The 26,748-nt window shown below is 39.5% G+C and overlaps 1 protein-coding gene across 2 annotated transcripts; it reads right to left on the bottom strand.

The window, feature by feature from the left end:
- Positions 1-1,803: 1,803 nt before the first annotated feature.
- Positions 1,804-26,167, bottom strand: slc18a1 (solute carrier family 18 member A1). Of its 2 annotated transcripts, none has more exons than XM_029440590.1 (17): positions 26,134-26,167; positions 15,982-16,080; positions 12,262-12,635; positions 12,063-12,187; positions 10,671-10,729; positions 10,383-10,466; positions 10,156-10,248; positions 9,154-9,243; positions 7,848-7,891; positions 7,653-7,713; positions 7,455-7,550; positions 7,054-7,132; positions 6,677-6,728; positions 6,322-6,385; positions 6,028-6,147; positions 5,398-5,531; positions 1,804-3,373 (listed from the first exon to the last, which is right to left on the bottom strand). In XM_029440590.1, exons 2-17 carry the CDS (start codon positions 16,076-16,078, stop codon positions 3,263-3,265), a joined length of 1,683 nt encoding a protein of 560 aa, XP_029296450.1. In that variant the 5' UTR covers positions 16,079-16,080; positions 26,134-26,167; the 3' UTR covers positions 1,804-3,262. The 2 variants fall into 2 exon arrangements, with proteins under 2 accessions (XP_029296450.1, XP_029296449.1); XM_029440589.1 differs by lacking the exon at positions 26,134-26,167 and adding an exon at positions 22,024-22,772.
- Between the last annotated feature and the right edge of the window lie 581 nt (positions 26,168-26,748).

Raw genomic sequence — 26,748 nt, 5'->3', positions numbered from 1 at the left:
AATGTGATGTGATGGTAATGTGATGTAATGTAATGGGATGTTAATGTGATGTAATGTAATGTGATGTAATTAATGTGATGTAATGTGATGTGGATGTAATGTAATGTGATGTGATGTAATGTACTGTGATGTAATGTTGATTGTAATGTGAGGTAATGTATTGGATGTCATGTGATGTAATGTGATGTAATGTGGATGTACTGTATGTGATGTAATGGGAATGTAATGTGATGTACTGTGAGTGTAATGTGATGTAATGTCATGTGATGTCATGGGATGTAATGTTATGTCTGTGATGTAATGTCCTGTGACTGTATGTTCTGTAATGTGACTGTTGAATGTAATTGTATGTAATGTAATGTGATTATGTATGTGATGTATGATGTGATGTAATGTGATGTGATGTGATGTAATGTGATGTGATGTGATGTAATGTGATGTAATGTAATGTGATGTAATGTAACCACACAGCGCATGAAAATGATTAAAGGATTGTTATAATTTTCAATCAATTTAGTAATATGGTATAGATAGTGTTGTAATAAGAAAATGTGAAGAAGAAGAAAAACCATAAAGCTGCTTAATTCAGTTTTTTAACCAGTTTTCAACACCGGGTCCATTTGTTTTGGAGAGCAGAAGACTTAATTTGGCTCCCGGTGAAAACCTCCTGTACGATGAACAATGACGGAATCCTAACGAGGGAAAGCTGACTGCAATGGCGGACACGGACGCCACCAAACTCAGTCTTTTGTTATTGTTTCTTTTCTTTTCTTTTACTGTTTATTTGATAATTATGAATCCCACTTTATTTCTTGCCAAGACCGACCCTGCATTCATAATATTGCCAGAGGGACTCACGTGCACGTGCAGCTGGCCCAGCTATAAAAACATATATATATATATATATATATATATATATATATATATACAGTTTATATTATTTTTAAATGAACAAAGAACAGAGAAACTGAGATTACCACACAAACAAAGGGGAGTGGGACTTCACTCTCTGGACAGGTCGCCATTACTTCACATTCTTTACATAGCAAACAGTCATTTGCTGCTATATTAATGTTCTGAATGCTGGATAGATAACCTTTAAATTAGCTTGGGATTTAGTTCAGCTCAGGGCTTGCTTTAACCCCAGGGTTAGGGTTAGCTCGACAAAAAGGTTAGCTGAGGGTTCAGGTTCATTTATTACAGTAGGTTTCAGATTAGCTCATGGTTTATGTTAGCTCAGTTTAGCCCAGGGCAAAGAAATGTTTATGAGAAGCCCTTTTTACTTTCAACCAAACACATCTCACCAAAGCACATTCATTCATTTTGTTTTAGAAACATATATAAACATATATGTATAAACATGAATGAACACTAAGCTGAGATTCTTCTTCTTCTTCCATGAAGAACAAACGTTAGCTCATTCAACCTACTGAAAGATGACTCATCCTCTCTGATGTAACAAGGATTCTATTGTATTCTGTCTCCTTGTATCAGAGCTAATGCTAATAACATCAGCTTGTGGTTCCTGTGAAATGGTTCTTTATGAAAGAAAAACTGAGCCTCAGTGAGCTTTTCCTTTTCCTGTTTACTTTTCCATCGGACGGAACTTCTCTCTGTCCTGTTGTCATTTTCTTTGAAGAAGAAACGAGCCGCCAGGAAATTAAAGAGCAGATAAGAAGCTTGCGAACACACACAAGCTGATTTCCAATCGGGTGCTTCTGTCGGTCTCACACTCGTCAGTTCAACATGTGAACATTGAGTCGTTGTGAGGACAGAGAACAAACACACACAGGTGAACAGGTGTTGCCAGGTTACACGTTTTAATGGTTACACAGGTCAGAGGTCAGATACAGACTCCAGTTTCACATCGCAATACTGTGGTTGGAGAAAAAAAGATTAATGACGAGTGAAGTGACACTTAAAATAAACTCACGTTTAAAAGCAAAACCCCCTTAAAATAATAATTACATTTTTAAACGTTGTAGGAAAAACAAATACTTTTTATATTTAACTGCTCACTTTCTAATATGAATTCAGGGAGAAGAGGACTAAAAACTAACCTTCATCCAAAGAAGCATATTTTTAGTAATAGTAAAGTTAAAATGAGAAATTAAGAGGCTGCCACTAAAATAAATTACAATGTAATTCCTCCAAAACACCAAATTGAATCCAACTGACCGTTCGCTATACAGCGGTAGCAGTGGGGGAGTTCCAGTACAAATGTAACGTGGTTAACCAGCAATGAAGAAACGATGCTCACTCATCGTGTTTTACGACACACATGATTGTTCGGCACTGGAACATCTATCAGCGCTAAGGCTAATGTTAGGGACTCTGTCCTGCAACAAGTGGGGTGGTACTGGTTGTTTGCAGATATGCAATGATACGCACTGATAAAAGGATGTTCATTCATCCGACTAATTGAGTGCCAAATAGCAGGTAGTCAGAGAATAAGTACAAGAAGTCGCTTAAGTATTAGGCCTGTGTTATAAATGTACATTTTCTATACACTGTGACGTAACATGCAAGTGTTTTCACAGCAATAAGAAATATTAAGTTAAAGTTTTCTGAATATGCTCTTTTGATTTACAGAATATGATTTTTCTGGGCAAACAAAAATATAAAAAATAAAAATGAAATTATATAACAACAGCAAGTTTCTTCTTAAAGCTTTTTGGGCATATCTATAGTAATAGCCTAATAATGGTCCAAAATTGCATAGTTTTAAGTAAAAAACAACGAGCAGCTCTTAGTATGATGTCATCATGTAGACTGACTTTCTCTCACGTCCCTGCCAACAATCAAACCACTTGGAAACTCTAACGGGTGGGGCTTAGCGAACACTCAGCTGGAGGCAATCAGGCGTCTTTTAATGGAATTTGCATAAATGTATTCACATCACATTAATAACTCTGTAAACGTTCACACAAGGCATCAAAACATCCTGTACAGCCTCCATAAGTGAATAATGACATTTCTTACAGATCCCTGACTTTGTAAACTGGCATTTTACACTAATAATTAATGAATTGATTATTTTTCACGTAGAAATTAAGGATATGTGAGGGGACACTGTCACTTTAAGAAGAGCATGATGTCTGTTCTGGTATGACTGTGTGACGACAGGAAGTCCGATGATGAAGGTAAAACGTGTTTGGAGAAGACACATCACAACACGGACATCTTCAGGTGTGTGTGTGTGTGTGTGTGTGTGTGTGTGTGTGTGTGTGTGTGTGTGTGTGTGTATGTGTGTGTGTTTGTGTCACTCCTCTGTCTCTTCTTCTTCGCTGTAGTCGCTCAGAGGAAACTCACGACTCTCCTTCTGTGTGTTGTAGTTTTTCCTGTGCATCACACATTCCTGGTCGATGATTGCCTGCAACACACATACACACACACACACACACACACATACACACACACACACACACACACACACACACACACACACACACACACATACACACACACACACACACACACAGTTGATCAATAAACATACCTGTATGTCTGTGTAATCTGTGTGTAATTGAGAGTTTATTAAGTATAAATGTTTCATCTGCAGCTTTGAAGGCAGCAGCTTCTGATCTGTGATCAGTCTAATCACTATGTAATGACTTTACACACACAAACACTTTGGCTTGAACATCACAGAGACACACACACTTCCTGCCGCTCTGTCAAGACCTGCCGTGTGTGTGTGTGTGTGAGTGTGTGTGTGTGTGTGTGTGTGTGTGTGTGTGTGTGTGTGTGTGTGTGTGTGTGTGTGTGTGAACATGAAGATTTGGTGTTGTTGACACAGAGTGTTTTGGGGACTAAGTTCAGGATGCAGCCTCTTTAAACTCTGCAGCTGTTTTGGCTGAAACAAGAGTTTCTAAAAGAAGTTTCATCATCTGCATTTTCCCTTTTTTTAAAGTCTTTCTCCTAATTATTTCATGTGCTTTATCTTTTAGCTGTTCTAATGCTTTATCTGTATGTGTTCACTATGATTTTGTATTTGATGGCTCTAATGCTGTTTTTTTTCTTATGGTTTGTGAAGCAGTTTGTAACAATAGTTTTTAAAATTCCTGTATAAATAACGTTTTTTTGGTTTTTTTCTTTGTATGATGTACAATCAATAATGCCAAAAGTGCCATTATGTACAATAATTTGAAAAACAGAACATGGAGGATATTTAGATACTTTAGAACACAGATTGCTGCAATTGATGACAAAAATCCCAAAGACATAAAACATATATTTTTAGATTCATAGTGACTTTCTAGGGTATCATTACCATGCTGGTATTGTTTTCAGCTTATTAGTCTGTGTGTGACTTTTTCATGGCAAAATATGATCCTGGAGACAAAACTGTAGCACAACAGAAGAGGTAGAGGACAACTGATGTAGTCACAAAACTTTACCCCATCGTGATCACATCTTGGTCTCTAGTATGGAATTGTGTTTGATGCTGAATGTGTGTTATTATATTATCATATTATATTAAAAAATAATAATAATCTTCGGTATCAAACTAATCCGGAGATAGTTGTCTGTGCATCCTTAGGTACACTGCAAACAGGAGCTGCTAATAGATCATTCAGCATGCTTTTGTGGATGGAGATTGTGGTTTGGGTTAAAAAATAATCTATGTATGTAAAATAAGTATGTTTTTTACGTAGCTGACGTTATGTAAGTTACATATCAAAATAATTAACGTTGACTTAGTTTCACATGGGACACAAACAGCAGGTGAAAGTTCTGTGTTTGTTTGACCCATACTGCTCCCAACCACGCTACATGGACCTTTCTCACTTGTTATACTATGGAAGTTGCTCTGTCTGTATAATAATGATGCGGATGGGTTTACATTGGACGTAATTGAAAGCCCAGTGTGTCTCATGCAGATGCTAAAGGGGGCCTCAGTGCATCCGTTTTGTTTTTAATGAGTAATAATTGTTCTATTTGTTCAAATGGGAAGGACTCTGAATAAGCTTTTCAGGCTTCATTCCTCTTCTGCATTGTAATTGCAATTCTTTTTCCTATTGTATGTTACATTACATTAAATTACCGTTCATTTAGCTGACGCTTTTGTCCAAAGCGACTTACAATAAAACAATCATGGAGATACAACTCCGAACAGCAAGAATCTTACAAACACATCATCTTCACATAGGTACAATCCTTTAAGTGCAGAACAATAGCTTCAAATAAGCCAAACAAAAGTGCAACATACAGAAACAATAAGTATGTCTATGTCTATACCTTCATTATTGTGCAAATAAACTAAACTGCCTGGTTACTAGAAATGAATGGACATCTGCCAGCCAATCGGAATCTAGAATTTTTAGTGGCCATGGTAACGATCCACAAAGTGAGTATGTTTCAGACCACTGCTGTTGTTTGTATTTCTGTATTTACCATTTTCTCCTCTCTGACGGCAGGATTACGTAACAGGAAGCAAAGTGGAGCGTACAGGATGTTGATCACCCCGATAAACATCATGAGACGGGGGAAACCCACTGCCTGGACCAGAGCGCCACCTATGGACGGTCCTGGAACAACAGACAGAGATTATTAAATATCATTGTTATAAGAATATTCATGTCTTTGTCATGAATTAAAAATGTAATTAAATAAATAAAACGTTAAAACAAAGGTGTTTCTATATTGTTATATTCATTATCATATTTTCATTCCTTGTAAATCTTGTCAAACTAAAATCCATAGTTTACATGGAACAGAACAATTAGGCATTAAAAAAGGAGTTCAATTAGTTCAGGCAGCTGCAGAGGACCACTTACATTTAAACATTTTTAAACATTAGACGTTCTCCATAACTCCATAATATAAAAGAGAGATTGGTTTCCTTTATTAATATGAGTAATCTTTTCCAGAGGTAGAGTACATGCAGAGCACATTTCCATCCTGCATCCAACATGATAGTTACTTCATTATAGATTTTTGTGTGTGTGTGTGCGTGTGTGTGTGTGTGTGTGTGTGTGTGTGTGTGTGTGTGTGTGTGTGTGTGTGTGTGTGTGTGTTTGTTACCGATAGCGAACCCCATACACAGCGCCACGTCAGCAATGGCGTAGACGCTGCCGTAGACAGAGGCGTGACGGATGTCCACCAGGTAACCCATGATGGACATCATGGAGGAGTCCACCATACCTGAAGGACAACAATCATTCTCTTCAACAAGTAACTATTATAAAAAACTCTAATAATTATCAGAGTTATTGTTTCCATTACATGTGTCTGCAAAATCAATTGTCTGCATCAGTTGACCTACAAACACCTTCAATATGTGTGATTTAATGAGATAATGAGATTGTTGATAATCACCTATTGCGAAGCCCAGACCTCCATTTGGTCCAATCAGACCATAGATACTGGTGGCAAAAGGAACCTGACACACACACACACACACACACACACACACACACACACACACACACACACACACACACACACACACATAGTAAGCATCCAAGGTGATGTTACTGGCAGCTAAAGCAGTTTTGGTTTAGGACAGGGCAGTTAAATTAGGTCTTTTTAACATTAAGTTTGGTTCCTGGTGGTGAGAACTGTAAAGCAAACAACATCTAACATGACTTCCTGTAACTACAATGGATGAATAAATGATGGTGGATCAACAGATTATTGGATAGATGGATGGATGAATGAATGTTGTACTTACACACAGCAGACTGATGCCAACGATAAACATCCCTAACATGGAGCAGAGCCACCTGGAGACACAGAAATACCCATCAGCCAGCCAGCCAGCCAGCCAGCCAGCCAGCCAGTCAGCCTGCCAGCCTGCCTGCCTGCCTGCCTGCCTTACACCTGCAGCTTTACCAGAAGTCTTCAGGTTCAGGTCTAAACAGGACTCAGACTTTCCAGAAAAATTAATCTGTTAATCTGCTGATTAAACTTCTTCCTCTGAGAGATCTTATGAACTGAGCGGCATTCACTTGCACATGCACATGCACATGCACACACACACACACGCACACACACACACACACACACACACACACACAAACACTCACACACACACACTCACTCACTGACCGTCCCATCTTGTTAGCCAGAACACCAAACAGGTTTGTTCCTATCAGGTAGGAGATGCTGGCAGGGAGGAAGGCTAAACCTGTAAAACAACACACATCTGTTAGAGAGGGAGAGAGAGGAGGAACAGAGGAACATAAGGAGAGGGGAGGGAGGGAAGGAAAGAAAGAATATAAGAAGGACGTAAGGGAGGAACATAAGGAGGAAAGATGGGGAAGGACATTAAGAGGAAGGACAGGCTGTCTGCACTTGTGAAACCACAGTATGTGGACAGAGACATTTCTGAGGACGTGTGAGATTGATATTTCGACTGCAACATATTTGAAGTCAAAAGCCTGCTATCATTAGACAAAGCTTAACAGACAGGGAGGAAGTAAGAAAGGGAAGTGCAAACAGTGACGTACCAAGTTGCCAATTAGGGGAGCACATGGTCTGCATCATCCAGATGGGCAGAGTTGGCTCCAGGATGGCTACACCCATGTTGGCAAAACACAGAGAACCTGCAGATAGATCCAAGAAATATGTAATACTCTGGAGATGTTTTTTGTTGTTGTTTGGGTAAATGTGAACGTACAGGTGAGTGTGAGGAGAAGCCTTCTTACCTGCACTGATGAGGATGTACGGGTCCTTTAACAGCGTCAGTAACGGAGTCCCCTCCACACTCTGAAACGCACAAACATACAAGCTGGAGCTGGTCATGCTGGTCCAGAAAAAAACAGACTGGATGAGAACAAATTACATCACATCACATCAGACCAGACCAGATCAGATTGGTCAAGGTTTGAAAGTGGACTCACCCCTGGGGAGATCTTTGAAGGCTGCAGGATGAACAGCTGTAATGCTGCAACACATAAATGCAAACATCAGAACATGCTAACTGGATGGTATCAGTTTGACATCACCAGCATGTACACAGGTGGTCACAGGTTCAAAGCCCTGTCAGCAATAACATCATGTATAGATTCAGGTAATCATAGATCCACTTATACTAAGCTAAATTAATATCTACGCTGAACTGGACGATAAAACCTAACTTCGTCCGTTTAATCAAAAATAAAACAGTGGTTATCTTGTTAGTATCAAACAACTATAACTCCCATGAGTCTTAGTGTTCAGACCAGAAACAGTTTGCTTTGGTGCTTAAGGTACAGACCAAAACAATAAATCAATTAGATGTTAATAATATGTGAGGCAGGATTTTAGAACTCAGAGGGACGAATACACAAATGAATTGTGCAGCTTTTGCGGCCTCAAACCTGCAAAAGTAAGACAAAAAGAAACAGTGTAATTCTCAAAGCACCTGCAAAGGGAGAAATCCCCTCTAACTTTGCTGCCAAGCAAATAGTGTCTCAGTGCTCCTGTACGATTTCAAAGTATTTAAAAAAATCATACATTTAAGTTTCCCTTTCTATGCAAATGCCTCATTGCAAAAACAATCCAATTCACAAAGACACGTGCTTATAGCCACACGCAGTTATGCTTTGTTCACACTACGAGTGACAAAAGCAACAAAAAGGCCAAGGGTGGCCGGCTACATAATCGCTGAGTCGCCATTGAAGTGTTGCTCAAGCTCTCATGAGCGTAGTAATGTCATTAAATAGCACTGGGGAATGGCTAACAGCAAAGTTGAGAACAGCTTAACTTTGATTTGTAGCACGTGAGGCCCGTCACAGCAGCGAGAGGTTTGTAGTTTCATGTCACCCGCTTCCATTGAAAATGACTTGCAGCCTGTTGCTGTGTTGCTCGTAGTGTGAACATATCGTATAACATAACATATTGAGTTGGTCGTAAGCGCATTTATAGTAACAGACTAGTATATTGTTTCCCCATCCTTGTCTGAAATTTTGAGGAATGCCTCTGCGCCTCGTCGGTCAGGACCTTTAGCTTGCAGTCTGAACATTGAATTTTTCCTTTTATCTTCACAAAGGTAACATTTATACTTTGCCACATGGACAATTGCAATCGGATACAAAAAAAAGGGCAAATTGAATTCTTTATGGGCATTTTTGCGCATTAATAAACCCGGCAGATAGCGGTTGCAGGTGATGATGAAGCATGATTCATGGAGCTATTCTTTGTCAATTTGCCTGTAAAAGTTTTTACCTCCATCAAACACAGCCAGGAAGGCCAGGATCAGGAAGGGAGCGCGCTTTCCTACAAACTCGTACATCACACTGCCGAACGGAGCTCCAACTGAAACACAACACACACATTCAACTTTTTTACCTCGTATGCTATCAAATACAGTCATAAAAACATTTTTCTTGATCTGTCTCCACCCAACGTTTGCCCTCAAAATGTGCTCCTGGAGACACCTACTGTAGCAGGAACTACCTCAGAGGAGGTTTTGAGTACTTTGCCAGGTGTTCTGTCAGATTTTGATTGTGTCACCACGATAGCGTTGCAACCCTGCAAGATGCAGTCACAACTTTACAGTTGTGTAGTTGAGATCAAAATAAAGGGTGAGTACAAAAATGGCCGTGGTCTGAGAACACTTTATGCCCCAAGCCTGACTTGTTGTCATGAAACTTTCCAGGTGTGTAGTTGAGATCAAAATGAAGGCTGAGGAAGAAGATGGGTGTGTTCAGAGCAAGGGTGCAGGAGAAGTGGCTCGATTTGGTGTAAAAGTACAAAACTATCAAAATATACTTCAAAGTAAAAAAATTACTCATTATGCAGAACGGCCCATTTCAGAATAATCTCTCTCTCTCTCTCTATATATATATATATATTATACATAATATTTTATTTCTATAGTTCTGCACTATTTTATGTGTTATGTCTTTGATTCTTATTTTTACGGTGTTTCTCTTTTAGGCATTTTGTAGCAGCATTGTTAGAGCCTGAGAACAACGACTGTAACTGTTGTGCAAATGACAAAGAAAGACTTCAAACATCATCATTTAATTGTTGATTATGTTTTGTGTTATTAATCGGAAGAATAGTATAAAATAAGGAGAAAGGAAAGGGGGAAGAACATAAGGAGAAAGATAGGAAGGAATGAAAAGATATACTTAAAGTACAAGTAGGCTACCTCAAAACTGTACTTTAATACAGTACTGGTGCGGTGTTATAGAAGTACAAACGTGTGTGTGCGTATCTCACTCAGTACTCCCATTGCCAGACCTCCCAGTGCGATGCCCATGGCAATGCCTCTCTCCTCATCATTTGTGTAGACACTGGCCAACATACCCAGACCTACAGATACACACACACACACACACACACACACACACACACACACACACACACACACACACACACTGTCAATTTCTGGGATAAATTATTTTCTGTGTCCTGAATGTTTGATGTTTCAGAGTGGGAGCGTCGACCTGCCACAGATGAAAAAGATGAGCCAATTCCCTGCAGAGAGCGAGCGAAGAACAGCAGAACGTACGTCCCTGAGAACGCAAACACTGACACACACACACACACACACACACACACACACACACACACACACACACACACACATATATATATATATATATATATATACGATTAGACATTTCTTTATAGAAAAAACACTGTCATTGTGTGTGTGTGTGTGTGTGTGTGTGTGTGTGTGTGTTTGTGTGTGTGTGTGTGTGTGTGTGTGTGTGTGTGTGTCTATGACTTACTGATGGTTGACACAAACATGATGATGAAACCGGCAAACATGGGGATGTGATAACCGATCCTGCAGAGACAGACAGACACTTATTTACTTTTTTTAAATATGCAAAAACATTTCTAGAAACATAGTGTAATGGTTTTATCTGACGGCTTTAGTTACTATATATATTCAGATTTTACATAAAGACATACAATAAGCTTATAAAAACAATGCATTCCTAAAGATTAAATCAGTGTTTTTTTTAACATTAATTCAATATTTTCAAAACTAGCTTTACCTCATCCAGCCACAACAGTACTTTGCTGCCCTAATATTCACAATCTAACAATGTTATGTATAATAATATATCAGTCACTCGCTACATTTTACTGCAGAATGCACTGACAAAATGAGAAAAGGGGATTGTTCAATTTACAAATATTTATATTAAATATATTTAGTGTATACTGCACAACTCATTTATATTTCTCTTTCAAACATATTTGAGTCTTGTTGAGATGAATGAAAGATGTTATGTTTTGTTCAAATGTCTCCTGGCAACAGGCTCAGCAACAGCCCGGCCGTTACACGCTGCGCCAATTTCTCTCTCATGTCAGAGGATGTTTCAAGTGTGTTTTATAAGGTTCTAGTAATCACATTTCCCCATTGATGAAAGGGAAAAACCCCAAACTTGTTTGAACTGCTCTGGGTGAATTTGGAGTTCAATGCCAAAGTTGTGCAACATTACAAATCAAGTTGAGAATAAGAACTCAAGTTGGAGTTACGGTTGAAAATCAGCTCTTGGACGTAATGAAATTACTTTGACATTACACAATACATTGGTATCATGGTGACTGACAAATAATATGTAAAATCAACATGATTCTTCTAAACAGTCTGATGTGAAAGAAATATTTTGGTTTGACATAAAGGTTTAATAAAGAGGATGGAAGATGGCCACTCAATATGTGCCTTGTTCCCCCTCCCTGTCTACTAACAGTTTGCCAAGCCCGGCAAGCCAGCTCTCATTTCTGGGATTTCCTCAGCCAAACCTTTTCCCCTGGATTCCTTTCCCCAGTCCTCCAAGACACCAGCCTCCATCTCACCTCGTCCGTCTTAAATAAAATATTTGTTTTGCACCTGCCTGTCCTGCATCTGCATTTGGATTCTACCTCAGATTTGTGACACTTAGTAGACTATTTGCATTTCTTAGTAGTCTTACTGTGTCTTTTTGGTTGTTTTGCATCTCTTAGTGGATGATTTTTGTTTTTGTGTCTCTTTGTGATTGCAGAACAAGAAAGCTAGTTAGCAGTCATTTTAATCAGAGGCTTATGAGCCCAGGGGCCCAACAGGTAAGGCGCCCCTGGGACTGTGCAGTCATAGAAAAAACAGTTCAGTAATCCACCCATGAAGATACCTGTTGGTGAGCGGGCCAACGAAGGGGTTGATGAGCAGCTGGACAAGAGCTTTAGAGGCAAACAACAGACCAACACGAACATTCTCCTGCTCCAGAAACGCACTGTCCTGAAGACATGAGGACTCCTGCAGGAGAGAGAGAGAACGTGTGAACTCACCTGTAAGCACTGATCTATCGGTGTCAGGTAAACATCACCTACTGTAGCATTAATAGTCTCGTTGGTCTGCCGGTCTGTGGGCTGGCTGCTCTGCTCCGTGGGCTCGGTGTCGGGGTTCGGTTTGGTCCGAATTTCCTGCAGACTGAAGGTAGAGTTGTTGAACAGGGACACCAGAGGAGACAACCGGGGGCTCTGCTCTGACTGTGCACCCAGGACCGGTGCACTGTGGCTGGGTTGAGGGAGCTGGGAGGTTCTGCTGGAGGTCTGGAGGTTTAACCTGGGGGAGGGGGAATGTGAGACCACCATGCCCACGCGTGGTGCACTGAGGCTGGGCAGAGGGACCAGGGAGGGCGGGACGGTCTGAAGCTCAGGACTGGGATGCTCCATGGCGTAGAGGAAGGTCGGGATGATTGGCACTGGAGGAGGAAGATTGTTTGGTTCAATCATTGTTTGCTTGATTAAAATAAAGTTCCTTCACAACATAATAATTTTTATTGTAAGAATTTGCATCAGTCATCCAGGGGTCACAAACAATGAAGAGAACAAAAGAACAAAAAACACGATTTCTGCTCTCCAGTGCTGCTGGACGTAAGATATATACATCAATACTAATAAATAAAGCCTTGTTTATACTCATGAGACACTATGGTGTGGGCTTCCAAGGCATGCAAGTTACGAGTACGTACAAATACAAATACTCAATGTGTTGTTCTTTGCAGTATTTTCTAAACGGCAGAAGCTTACAAAGAAAATATTCAGTGAAGAAGTAATAAAACGCTTCCTAACCCTAATGATTTTAAAGATCTCCTGTCGTAACAAAACTATCTTGTCATCTTTATAAAATCCTGAGACATAATAATAATAACATTTAATTAATAATTACAATTCTTAATTTTAAGTTATATGTTTTAATTCAAACATATTTTAAGGCCCTAATGAGCCGGTAGTGACATACAAAACCCATCAGAGGAGAAAAGAGCAGAGAAAAAGATTTTATGTGAGAAGAGACCGAAGGAGACAACTGTGAACTGAAACTGCAGACTGTAAAGTTCAAAGTCAGAAGGCCGTGTGTGTGTGTGTGTGTGTGTGTGTGTGTGTGTGTGTGTGTGTGTGTGTGTGTGTGTGTGTGTGTGTGTGTTTGTGTGACCTCTGCATCCTTTACATGCAGCTCTGAGTCTAACTGCTGACGACAGCTTTGACCTCCAGGTTTTTAGTGTGCGTCACAGATCTGTTTCGTCACATTAGAGGACGGTCTGTTACTGTACTGTGCCTGGAAACACCACATTGACCAAAGTATGTGGACAGCTGACCGTATGCGACCATGACTTCATTTACATGCAGCCATAAAACGCCCCTGTGACGTACGTTCTGCGACTGCACCCTTTATTTATTCATTTGACAGGAACAGTGCATAGCTAATAAGCTGTACCAGAGTTAGCGATAAGCTAATTTACATACGTTGCTATCATAATAAAACACATCCCAGCTAAAGAAGAATGTGCGGTAAGACTGTTTACACCTCACATATAGCACTTCAAACCATTTTACATTAAATCATGCCAAATGCCGACAAGACGTTTCACACAGTGTGAAAGTGAAGTTCTTGTTAGGGAGGTGAAGACGAAAAAATGATATGTTTGTTGGACACAGTGTGATGAGATATATTGTTTTCACAAGTCTTCCAAACTAAATGCTAAAATGTGTTTGGGTTTTTTAAGGCGGCAAATCAAATCAAATCAAATTTATTTGTATAGCCCAATATCACAAATTATACATTTGTCTCAGTGTGCTTTACAGACTGTACAGGTTACGACATCCTCTGTCCTTAGACCCTCGCATCGCACAAGGAAAAACTTCCTAAAAGAAACCCCATAATTAAAGGGGAAAAAATGGAAGAAACCTCAGGGAGAGCAACTGAGGAGGGATCCCTCTCCCAGGACGGACAGACGTGCAATAGATGTCGTGTGTAAAGGATAAACAACATAGTACAAATACAACATTTGACAGAAATTAGCCTGACCATTAATTGATTTGTAAGTCAGGAGAAGGATTTTGAATTCTATTCTGTATTTTACCAGGAGCCAGTGCAGTGCAGCTAATACAGGAGTAATATGATCCCGTTTCCTTGTTCTAGTCAATACACGTGCCGCTGCATTTTTCGGCAGTATCATGTCATTTGTCAGAGTAGAATTAATCTGTCTTCTATTATTCCTTTTTGTATTTATTGGTTAGACAGTGAAAGACTGGAACGGAGGGAGAGGAAGAGGATGACACGCAGCAAAGAGCTGCAGGTTATATTCAAACCCAGGCTGCTTCAGTAAGAACTCACTTAAACAGATTTCTCTGTGGGTTAAGTTAGTGTTGGTGAAAAATCATAGTTTTTTTACTTTGTTAAGAGCCTCGTAGAGAATATTTGTTGTCATGGTTTAAAGAAACCAACACTGACCGTTGGGAAAACAAAGCGTGGCCGCTGGTGTCAAAGTCACACATTTGGTAGCTGCAGAAGTCCACCTAGACCTCTTTCATGACAGGTTTTTTGTCTCTATATCAACGTCAAAGCATTTAAACAGACGACTGAGGTCCAACACTGATGTTGGTGTTCAAGTCTGGCTCACAGTCAGAGTTCCAGTTCATCCCAAGTGTTGGATGGGGTCGTGTTCAGGGCCACCAATTCTTTATGGAGCTGCTTTGTGTCATGTTGAAACAGGGAAGAGTCTTCTCCAGTAAATGATACTGGACATACTGCTACGTGTGAATACATGTTCAGACCTGTAGTTTAGTGATTTGGACTAAATTACTTGAATTTTACGGGTCATGTAAACAGCACTTTCCATTTTGATATTCCAAATTGGGCTTTATTCCGAATGTAACATTTTCCAATTAAGACATGAGGGATATGTTGATATTATTCAGATTTTAGGAGCCTTCTTTAGACATGTTTACATTCAGAATATGCGTATCAATTGGGGTTTTACCGCAGTTTACGACATATTTACTAACCAACAGTTTGCAAGGCTGGTGTAGAGATGCAACATGGGGGGGGATTCTTTCCAGCAATGTCATATTAGAGAAGCCAGAGACTCATTTACTCAGTATGTAATACTTCATAGATATTATTACACTCCTACAAGACTCAATGAAATTGGTCTAAGTAAAGACAGTTTAAGATGGAAATGTAAAACAGAACACGGTACACACATGCACGCATTGTGGGAATGTCATGGTTTCTCCCTTGTTGATAAATGTTGAATATATGAGTGACTAGTTAGAATGTCAACTTCACAGATAACCACAGTTATGTCTCCTTGTAGTGCCGCAGTTGAGGAAATTTGCATTTAGAGTATGAACTTAAAAAAACCTTGATTCTTCTGAGATCTTGGACAGAGCTTTAAACTCGAACAAATAAAAGCAAACAAATAATGGAAATAGTTGCATGCGAAAAGATGCTGGGAAGACTGAACAGGTAAAATGATATGGTTAAGAACAATAGGACGGCTTCAGTGGATACTCTGTATATCTGGAGGGAGCAACCTCACCGTGATGGTTTGGTGCAGGACATCTGTAATTGTAGCCATGTACTAATGCACACCACATTAATGTAACCAAATAACTGACTTTATCATATAAATGTCTGTTTGGTTATACTGCTGGTTTTTTTCTTGGTGATGGATATTGTTTTTATAAAATTCAGTAAAACTTAAAAATATATATTTTTAAGTTCAATAGCAATGCAATCTCAACATCTGGAGTGTTTGTACTCACCGACCACAGTGAGCAGCATGTTGTCGAGCAGCAGAGCGACACACACCACCACCAGGACGAGTCTGGGAGAACCTCGACTCTGACGAAGCCACGCCATGTCTGCACACACACAGACACACACACACACACACACACACACACACACACACAGACACACACACACACATACACACACACACATACACACACACACATACACACACACACACACACACACACACACACACACACACTGGTTGTTATTTATTTGCATTTCCATACGTTTTGTAGGTTGCTGTAAGCCCTTATGTCATGGGTTGGTTTTGTTGGACAGATGATGAGAAGACAGACCTTTGTGGACAGAAATGTAAACCCAAACAAAAGTCATTTTGTGTCCCTCTTAGCAACTCATGTTGCAGGTTAAACATCATTTTTAAGTTCTGCTGATGGTTAAAAACTTGAACTTCAGTGTTTAGAAGCTGTCAGCTACATCCGATCCACACTGACTCTCTATCTTATTAAATAGCTTACCACATTGAAGTGTAAGCTTACTGTAAGCAGATAAAATATTTACCATGTTAGTTTAGTGTGTTAGCATGCTAACAGTTATCAGTAAACACAAAGTACAGCTGAGGTTGATGAATGTCATTAGTTCTTTAGGTGTTTGGTCATAAACAAAAGTATTGGACACATTCAAATGTTGACTAGATGATGGCACTAGATGAAAAGTCAGAGGATCAATAAAGTTATTACAATTCATCCTAAGGGAAACATGGATGGACGTAGTCTCCTTGATGTCACAGTATGTTTCTGAAAAGCCATTGTTGAAGCTCAATCTGGTTGGCTCTGGCAGTTGCCATCTTGCAAAAAAGGGCAAAGGGTGGATTGTCGGTGGAGCGGAAGTGAAGCTGAGGTCCCAGCAGAGCAGACTGGTAGCAGAGACGGGCTGCAGTCCAATTGTCTTTTTTGCTAACTGAGTGATATGACTTAAGCATTAAGTGGTTGCTATGATAAGAGCTGTCCCAATTCTTTAAATGCTAATGAAAGGTGCTTCAATTTGTCCTTTCTTATCTCCTTTAGCATAGGGTACACTGGACCATCCCTTACCAAAGGAAAGAAGATAATGCCGTCACACAATTCCTTGCATGGAATTTCGCTCCGTTAGCCAGCTGCTAGCAGCTACCGTTACAAGCAGTTGGTGCTGATTCAACACGCATTTGTTATTCACGATGTAGCATTATCAGGGGAAAATAGGGTGCGTTCGCTAGACGCCCTGGAAAGATCTCAGTTTATTCTGTGGACATGTACCATGTGCTACAGAGTGGAGCAGTGGAGAGAGCGGAGAGTTGACGGGGCTGCACTCGTTGTTGTGCTGTGCATGAAAGTCGCAAGTAAAAACACCTGTGTGACAGCTGCCGTGAAACAAGGGATCAGATCGGGCTCAATAGCTCAATAAAGCCAAGACCGATCTTTGGGATTGTATCGGGACGTCCCTACTAAAAAATGGATAAAGGTCACATTTATTTTCACTTGCCTGATCGGACAACTGCATAATGGATTCCACTTTCCCATACAAAGAGTTTACTTCCAAGTGTTAATGTCTAACTCTGACGTGTCTCTGAAACAAATTGGTGCATCTCCCCGATCGCGTCTTACATAATACACACGGAAAGCAAGCGCTAAATTCGCCTCTGATTGTGGGCTTTTGTCTATCTCCAAACTCTGGAGTGGAAAATCAGAGCTTAAATGTCGTAGTGTAAACTTCCAAGAGAAAAACTGTCAGCGTAGGATGAACATACGGATATATAATCGTGGTTAGCCTAGCTTAGCATAAAGATTGAAAGTGGGGAATAGCTAGCCTGGCTCTGTACAAACTCAAGAAATACACCTGTAAACAGACTCCAGATCAGACACCACAGTGGACAGTTTGAGGCTGCCGGCTCAGACTAATATCTGGAGTCTGTAATAATAACAGAGTGTCCTGTTGTTTTATGAAAGATCAGATGTGATATGAAGTCTTCACTATGTTTCTTTATTACAGCACAGACATTTTATGAAGCCAAATAACACATGATACAGATGTAGATATTGATTCTACTGCTGTTTGTTTGTTTCTCTGTGTTTAATGTATTTCCTTCCTCATAAAACATATGCAAAGCAAATTTCTTAATTATTTAAGGTCCACAATGTTTACATCCATGTTAACCAGCTGGCAGTCTTCTTCTTCATTGCTGTTGTTGGCACGTTACTACGTTTCCTTGCATGGTACCACCAACAGTCAGTAGAATACAGTCGTCACCTGTATCCTCGTGTGCACGGTACAAACAAAACAGTGGCCCAACTATAAAAAATATTTCTCCATAACTGGTCGCTTTTCACTGACTAGCAGTCATCTTGCATACATGTCCAAAGAATGCCTATAAAACCCAAATAATATTGGCATATCCTACATGTCTTAATCAGAAAATGTTACATTCAGAATAAGGCCTCATTCGGAATATCCAAACAAAATAAATTCTGCATTTAAAAATAATACTAATGCAATACTAATAAATAGATAGATTAAATTTGATCGACAAGTCCTGTGTCCAGCAGTTTTATCAGATCTACATGGAGTGGACATTTGAATGCAGGGCTATGGACATAGACACGGAGGACTTTCCTTTTGCTATCTATGCTTGTGTTATTCTGCACAATTGTTGTGGAGTTTACAAAGAAGCAGTAAACAAACAAAGCATAAATGCTGGTCTCAGTAACATTACGACATCGACTTCCAGCCGCCCAGCAGAGCTACGAGTGTGAGAGCAGATGACAACTAAACCGAAGGGAAACGAGTGAGACAAGTGTTGACCAAATGTCTTGACCCATAATGTTGTAAAACTTTAATTTGTAAATATTCATGTTTTAAAGTAAATGGGAAATGGTCTGCATTTATAAAGCGCTTTTCCAATCACTCATAGTGCTTTACACCACATGTCATTCACACACATTCATACAGAGCCAGAGGCTCTGCACAAGGTGCACATCAGCTCGTCAGTAGATAACCATTCACACACCGTTGGCCATCGGGAGCAATTTGGGGTTCAGTATCTTGCCCGAGGATACATTGACACACTGACACGTTGACTGCAGGCGCCGGGGATCGAACCACTGACCCTCCGACCACTGGACTCTACCTCCTGAGCCGCAGTGCCCCAAAGCACAAAGTACCACAACCGAGGCTATAGTAACCAAATAGCAGCCTTGTAACTGCGGTGTTTTGTTCCCACTAAACTCTATTTGAGTGTGTGTGCATGTGCGTGTTTGTGAAATATAGAGGAAGATCTTAAGTACCAAAAAAGACTTTGTAAAATGGATAGTTCCAGTTCTTGATTATGATTGGCTGAGCCGCTTTCAAACCAGTTGTAAAATACTCTACGCACAGATGTGCCCGACAATAGTATCACTGCACCAATGTGTCACCTTATTGTGATAAGTGGTTGGAAGAGACAGACAGGCTAGAGCAGGGGTGTCAAACATGCGGCCCGGGGGAGGACTTTGCAAAGTGTAAAAATGTGTTGTTTTGATCATAAAGTAAAATACTGTTCCAGATACCTGTGACAAAATGTTTTGTGCCTTTGTAGACACACTGTGATCTATAAATTGTAATGCACATGTGTAAATGATAAACTGAGGCATAATATTGTTGAAATAGTTCCTTCTTTTCTTAAGAAATTTCAGGATGTTCATAATGTTTAGTAAAAAAGATAATTCATTAAATTTGAACATTTTCAGAATGTACTTTTGGAACATTTTGGAGTTGTTGTTATTTATTGTTATTATTATGCTATGATTTTACTGGTCCGGCCCACTTGAGATCAAATTTAGCTGTATGTGGCCCCTGAACTAAAATGAGTTTGACACCCCTGGGCTAGAGGAAGAAGAGCAAATTATGTATTTAATGATAAAGTAACCCAGGAACAATATCTCTTACTACAAACTCACGCACAGTAAGTAAAAGTCACAACCAGACATAAAACCAAAAGAAGAAGAAGAAGAGGAAGGCAAAAAAGAGGCACTGAGACAGACGCTGAAATGAATTAGGGAATAAACAAAGAGAGCTTGCGGGGATTTAAATTTGAGCAGCAGGGATTTTATTGTGTCCTGTTGCTTCATTTGAGAAATCCTGTTGTTGCTGCTGTACAGAACTTTTATCTCAATCCAAACCAACAATCTATGGCAAGTTAACGATGTAACTTTAGCTAGCTTGCATGTTTTTATTTGAAGCCTAGTATGTCCACGTTTCGCTAGTTATAGTGAGAATAATCCAGATAATCCAGAGACAAACAGAACATTACTTCAACAATTACACAATTAATGAGGATATCCAGATAAATGTTAATAATCACCCTGATCTTTAATCAAGCATCTGTGTGTTGTTCGGCAACTCTGTCACTGAATAACTACATGGGTTGGCGAAATAATTAATATTTGTTATCTTATAACATTTTTGGTTCCTGTGTTTATTTTATGAAACCTTACCAGGTATATGTAGTGACCCTTTTATAAAAACAATTAGCCACTAGAGGCCGTGATTTACATTGATTTTACAACAGCTCAGAGGCATTCTCAGGCAGGACGCAGATCACTGTAAATGTAGTCCTTCCGTGGCTAATTGCTTAATTTTATTATAGGAAGTACACAATACTCTGTTGTATGCTCTGTAACAAAGCAATCAACAGCTGAGGAGACAATCTGCTTTCCAATTTACACCAGGAAGTGCATGCCCAGTGTCCGTGAATGATCATGCGATATGCATTTTCAGGCGTGTTAGTGTGGACGGAGATCATTTCTAAAATAGCGTATGGAGTATTGGTGTGGATGTGGTCGTAGACATTTTTAACCATTTTCTATCTTTTCAATATTTTTATATATTACAATTTGTGTCAATTCTTCAGACATGATACAGTAAGATTTTGATTTAGTGCAAATAACAAATTGTGAATAAAAACTTTTAAACATATCATTTTTGGTTTTTCCTCGTTAGCGTGAACATGAGCTGACCAACTGTTTACTGCTCGTCTGTTCTGACTGCTGATTGGTTTATAGGCTCTTTCCTCCCTCACTAACACAGTTATCTCACACACACACACACACACACACACACACACACACACACACACACACACACACACACACACACCTCCTTTTATTCTCTTATCTCTGTCCATCTCGTTCGTCTCTCTCTGTGCTGTTTGATGGAAAATTGATGTCAAATATAATTTTGTTTCTGAATCTATAGCCTGACACAGCAGAAAAACAATCCCGCGGAACATCATGAATTCTGCAGAACACATTCAGTTTTATAATCGATACAATTTATATCATGAGTTATTGTTATTATGAGTCATTTTAGAGAAAATGTTTCCTTCTCTTTTTTCTTTGTCACTTAAAAAAATAAATGTTCACAGGCTGCTGCTGATTGAGCAACAAGTGACAATATCTACTCAATACACGAGCTGAAGCGATTTATAATCATTACACTGACATCTGTCAAACGGCTGCAGACACACATTTCATCCTGACTGACAGTTAAAACAGCAATACAATATATAAAATAGAATAAAAATGATCACAAATAATCAATAATTGTATATAATAATCAATGAATAGATATCTTAACATCTACTGTACAAAAATAAAGCTCAACTAAAAGTCAAAAGATAATAAAAGAATAAGAAATATGAAGAAATAAAATAAAATAAATCTTGAATTTTGACAATATAAGCTTATCTGATAAACTCTCAGGAAATTAATAAATCAATCTAATTTAAATCTAACACATGTAACTTAATATTTAGATCTATCACATGTAATTAAATAGATAGGAAAATACAAGCTGAAAGAAAACATTTTAAAAAGTAAAAACAGAAATAAAACACATCATATATAATAATTAATGACTGAAATGTACTTCAAAACCTAATGGATCAACTTTTAAAGCAGAATTTAAATTAAAAATAAAACTCACTTTAGTTATTTGAGTCACAGACAGCTGGTAACAGACAGGCAGGTGGCTCCTACCTGGATTAGTGATGCTCTTGTTCTGGTTTCTTCAGCTGCTAACGGAACAACAATATGTATGAGAGGAGAGAGGAAAGTAGACAAGGAGATGAGAAGAGGACTGAAGGAAGAAGGGAGGAGTTTGATGCTCTTTTATTCTGATAAAAACAGACGTTATGGAGACACTCACACACACTCTCTGACCTGTGTGTGCGTGTGCGTGTGCGTGTGCGTGTGCGTGTGCGTGTGCGTGTCAGTAATTGTGAGCATCTGCTGTCCTTTTATTGAAGCCTGGAACAACCTGCAGGCAGGAGACCTTATCACACACACACATCTACACACACACTGCAGGTCTGTTTACACTGCTGGTCTCTCTGTATGATGTGTTTCATGTATGTTTGTCCTCTCACACATACTGTCACTTCACATACAGTATGAGCACAAATAATCTACAAAACAAATATAATATTCATAAATTAAAGGTCATTTTTGATATTTGTGTATGTTTTTGTGAATCAGAAAACAGCCGGCTGTCGTCACGTCACCGCTGATTCATCCATCACTTGTTGCAGTCTTTCTTCCTTCAGGCAGCCGCAGGTTTCAGGGCTGCAGGGGATGTTTGTTGGGGGTCGACCTGCACTACGGAGCCTGGCAGTGGCCATAGCCAGAACATTTCTTTATAATGATTTCATGGCTCACCTGATCTGTTTCCTTTGCTCTTTGTTGTCATGCAAATACTGGAAACACTCTTAGCAATAAAATACAACACATCTTCTTTGTAGCGTCCATGTTGTTTCCACATTATGACTTAAAGCTCATGAACACACCAAAGTCGGAAGAAGACTTCTCAACTCTGGAAATGGGACCATCTGAGGAGCACCTGATTGCAGCAATCACCTGCCGTGCCGTCTGTCTGGACTCGAGTTCAACTCAATTGGTCCTCGCTCGTTCATTCAGTGTCGTTGGGTCTGTGTACGCACCTTCTTATGTTTTACTCTGCAATTCGTACCTATCCCACAAAGGGTGTGTTCATTTCACGTTTTCATGAACCAGGAAGTATAAAGGTCTGCAAAGCAGGGAGTCAGGGGTGGTGGATAAGTCCAAAACACATAACTTTCACCCAGGAGGCCGCTGCTCGTGCCCCATGATTAACTTCCGTACTTAGGTAATGCCACTTCCATAGTAATTTTGAACCCAAACTACAATCTTTTCCTAAACCTAACCAAGTTGTTTCCTGTTAAGTCAGAAGTTTATTTTAAAAAGACTGAATGCATGTCACTAGCGGATAATGACGTGTAGCTGGACATTCGTAGGAAAACACACGAAAAATGAGGATGAACTTTTTTGTACAAAATCATACAAAATGTTTCATAAGGGTACGATGCTATAAGACGAGAGCAGAGTATGTTACGGGCCAGATGATCATGCGAGGATGTATATTTTGGTCCCCATACCTTGCGGATTCAAGGTAGGCCATCCCATTTAAGCTTTTACTAGTAGCTTGTTTATTTTTAATGGGTAATAACGTACTGTACGTATCTCATAATAGGACCAAGGTGGTGACGGCATAGTGGTCCAGTGGTACGGCTTCCAAACAGAACACTAGATGGTTGTGAGTTCAATACCAGGGCTGCCACCATTGTGCCACTGAGTAAGGTACTTACTGCTCCAGGAAGACTGTCCCTGTAGTTAGTTCACTGTAAGTCACTCTGATACGAGTGTCTACTAAATGACCTGTAATGTAATGTAATGTAATAAAATCAGTTGAAACAGATACTGTTGTAAAATAACTAACTAGTAGCCTGAGTAAAGCTTTAAAATGTGTAATAGGGGTTATGTTGAGTTAGTAAAAAGTACAATATTTGCCTCTAATATGTGTTGGAGTAGAAGTATAAATTTGCAGAAAATGGAAATACTACTAAATAAAGTACAAGTACCTTTACCGTTTACAGTTACCAGTTTTCTAAATACTAAGTGCTTTTCACTACATGTCAACATAACACATTCATACAAGGATGGCAGAGGTTGCCATGCAAGGTGCCAGCCCGCTCATACACTCACACACAGTATCTTGACCAAACACTTCGACATGCAGACTAGAGGAGCCGCGGATTGAACTGCTGATCTTTCAATTATTGGACTCCTGAACCATGGTAGCCGCCTAGCTCTATGTATGCCTTTTTATATAATTTTTTAAGGCCCTATGAGGAGTTCTGTTGGCTCTGCTTTTTTGTCCTTTAGTTCTTAATTTGTTTGGTTACCTTTGTATTTGGTTACTGTGTTGATTTGTAGTTCTTTTCAAGACTAACTAAGTTAGCCTCCTTACCAGGTTATTGAAGTGGCAGACTAAACCCCAGCCTAGGCTAGTTAAAGAAGAGCTAGTATTTTATATATGGGTAGACCAACTGTTGGCCAGTAACAGGACTGTATTTGGACTGTCATATTCTTACAGGTGGTTGGCAGGAGGTTTCTCTTTTTCTTGGGTTTATTTGTATTGTATACTATTTTGCTGAGTCTTCCTCACCCCTGTGTGCTTCTGTCTTGCAGTGTGAGTGTCAGCTGGTATTGATGTTGGAGCCTCCCCCTTTACTCCCCTCCTCCTTCCCTGGTTTCCCTGGCACCCTCTCCCCCTCTCCCTCTCTCCTGTAAGCCTAATGTTGTTGAAGTAGGAATATTTTATTCAAGAACTTGTGTATTCGTGGGGTAGTTTTCTCTTGGTATCGTGGTTGGGTCCTTGTATTCAGGGGTCTTTTAGTGCCCCGGTTCTAACAACAACAAACACTTAAATATAAATGAAAATCCTCCTGACAAAATGTGAAGAATCCACATGTTAAAACTTTTTTTATATATAGTATATAATAGTTACCGGTACTTAGAAACATTATCCTGACAAAACCTTTGTTTCCTCTTAGTTCTTAGTTCACAAACACAAGACAATTGAGATCAGACTTAGAAAAAGGATCAACAGATTTGTTTTTCTCACTGGCCTCTCAGGGCTTCCATACTGTTTGTACTTGTATATGAAACTTTTAATTTTCCTGCCCATCAGGATTCCTTGGCAGAAAAGTAGAACATATATGTTATCTTAAAGGGCCTACGAAATGATAAACATGAATATCTACTGATGATAGTAAATGCTATTTGTGGTGTAAAATGATGTGTTATTTATGACACAATGATCGCAGTATTTAATAAATCATGATTTAGTATGTCGACCACCGATGTTTACATTGCCGCTACCGGAAACAGAGTAGCTCGAGACACAGTATTCAAGATGGAGACACAGACGGGAGTGAACATGCGGATGATGGTGACGGTGATCCTGGATTTGGTGACGGTGATCCTGGATTTGGTGACGGTGATCCTGTGCGGCAACAGAACACACAGAGGTATATACATTTGACCAGTGGTGGGCCGTCAGAGCCAGCAAGGCCTTCTCTGCTGGTCTAAACATCATCAGAATATACATTTAATTTTGATATATTTTTTCCACAAATATGTATTAAATTATTCCCCATAGTCTATTCTCTTCATGTCATAGCTTTCCTCTTGGTTGCGCTGCTTCCAGCCTCAGACCGAGATTTGGAGGGCTGGCCTTTATGTTAGAGCTTTTATCCAATCATATTTCAGCCATGATGTGTTGCCAGGGTCCAAGAAATCTGCCCTTAGGCCTTCAGAATCAACAGTGGGGGCGCCTGTCGCTTAAAGTGAACGGAGACAAAACTGTGGCGTTAACCAATCAGATTTCGAGTTGGCGACACCGGGGCCAGCTAGCAGGCGTACGATAACGTCAGCACGTGCACATCTTTTGATTGGATACGCACTATTGAGAGGCAGAGCTATGCAGAGCTAGCAAACTTTGAACGAGCTAATTTATGTAGATTTGTACAAGCAGTTTTTTCAACCCACAATGGCTGAAGGAGGAGAAGAGATCGATTTGGTCGCAGATATAATTACAACTCCATTCCAAATATGTTCTATAATCTAGCATTATATATAATATGTATGTATGTATGTATGTATGTATGTATGTATGTATGTATGTATGTATGTATGTATGTATGTATGTATGTATGTATGTATGTATGTATGTATGTATGTGTGTATATATATATATATTATGATGCTGACCTTTGGAACAACCAACTTGGATTGGAACTTGCAGTCCAGCTGACCCGACACGTGGTCGCGCCTGAATGGACTTGTGGTGTGTCCGTGGAGGGGGATCTGTCTGCACAGCTATTTCTTTCTGACATGTCTGAAATGTACAAAACACAACTTTACTAATAAATCTTTCAAACCAGCTTGAAATTGTATTCCATGTTTAAACATGTCTGCGTAAAGAAAATATCTAATAACATTCATAATAAAAGATGTGGTTGAATTGATTGAGAGAGCAATGATATGAAATTAAACAAATATATGAATTATGTACATGCATGTGGTGATTGTATTTTTAACACGTCATGTGCAGGTCTACTGGTACTACAACTGTAATGTACAGATGACGTACAGTCTGTATACTTACTGGTGTACACACAGCTTCCTCCCCAGTGTGGATGTCCAATAGATGGTCGCTGATCATACAGGTATCCTCAGTTCTGTCAGTGGCTTCATTCATCAATGTTTCAATACCTATGTGATAATAGTGTGATAGTTAAAAGTTAAATAGACTCACGCTTTTACTCAAACTACAGAATAAAATGGGGAAGCCTGTTATAAACATTGAATCTATACTTAATTAAG

The sequence above is a fragment of the Cottoperca gobio genome, chromosome 9 (genome assembly GCF_900634415.1).
Source record: "Cottoperca gobio chromosome 9, fCotGob3.1, whole genome shotgun sequence".
NCBI lineage: Eukaryota > Metazoa > Chordata > Actinopteri > Perciformes > Bovichtidae > Cottoperca > Cottoperca gobio.
The sequence above is the reverse complement of the archived record's forward strand: the minus strand, read 5'-3'. Positions and strand labels throughout refer to the sequence as shown.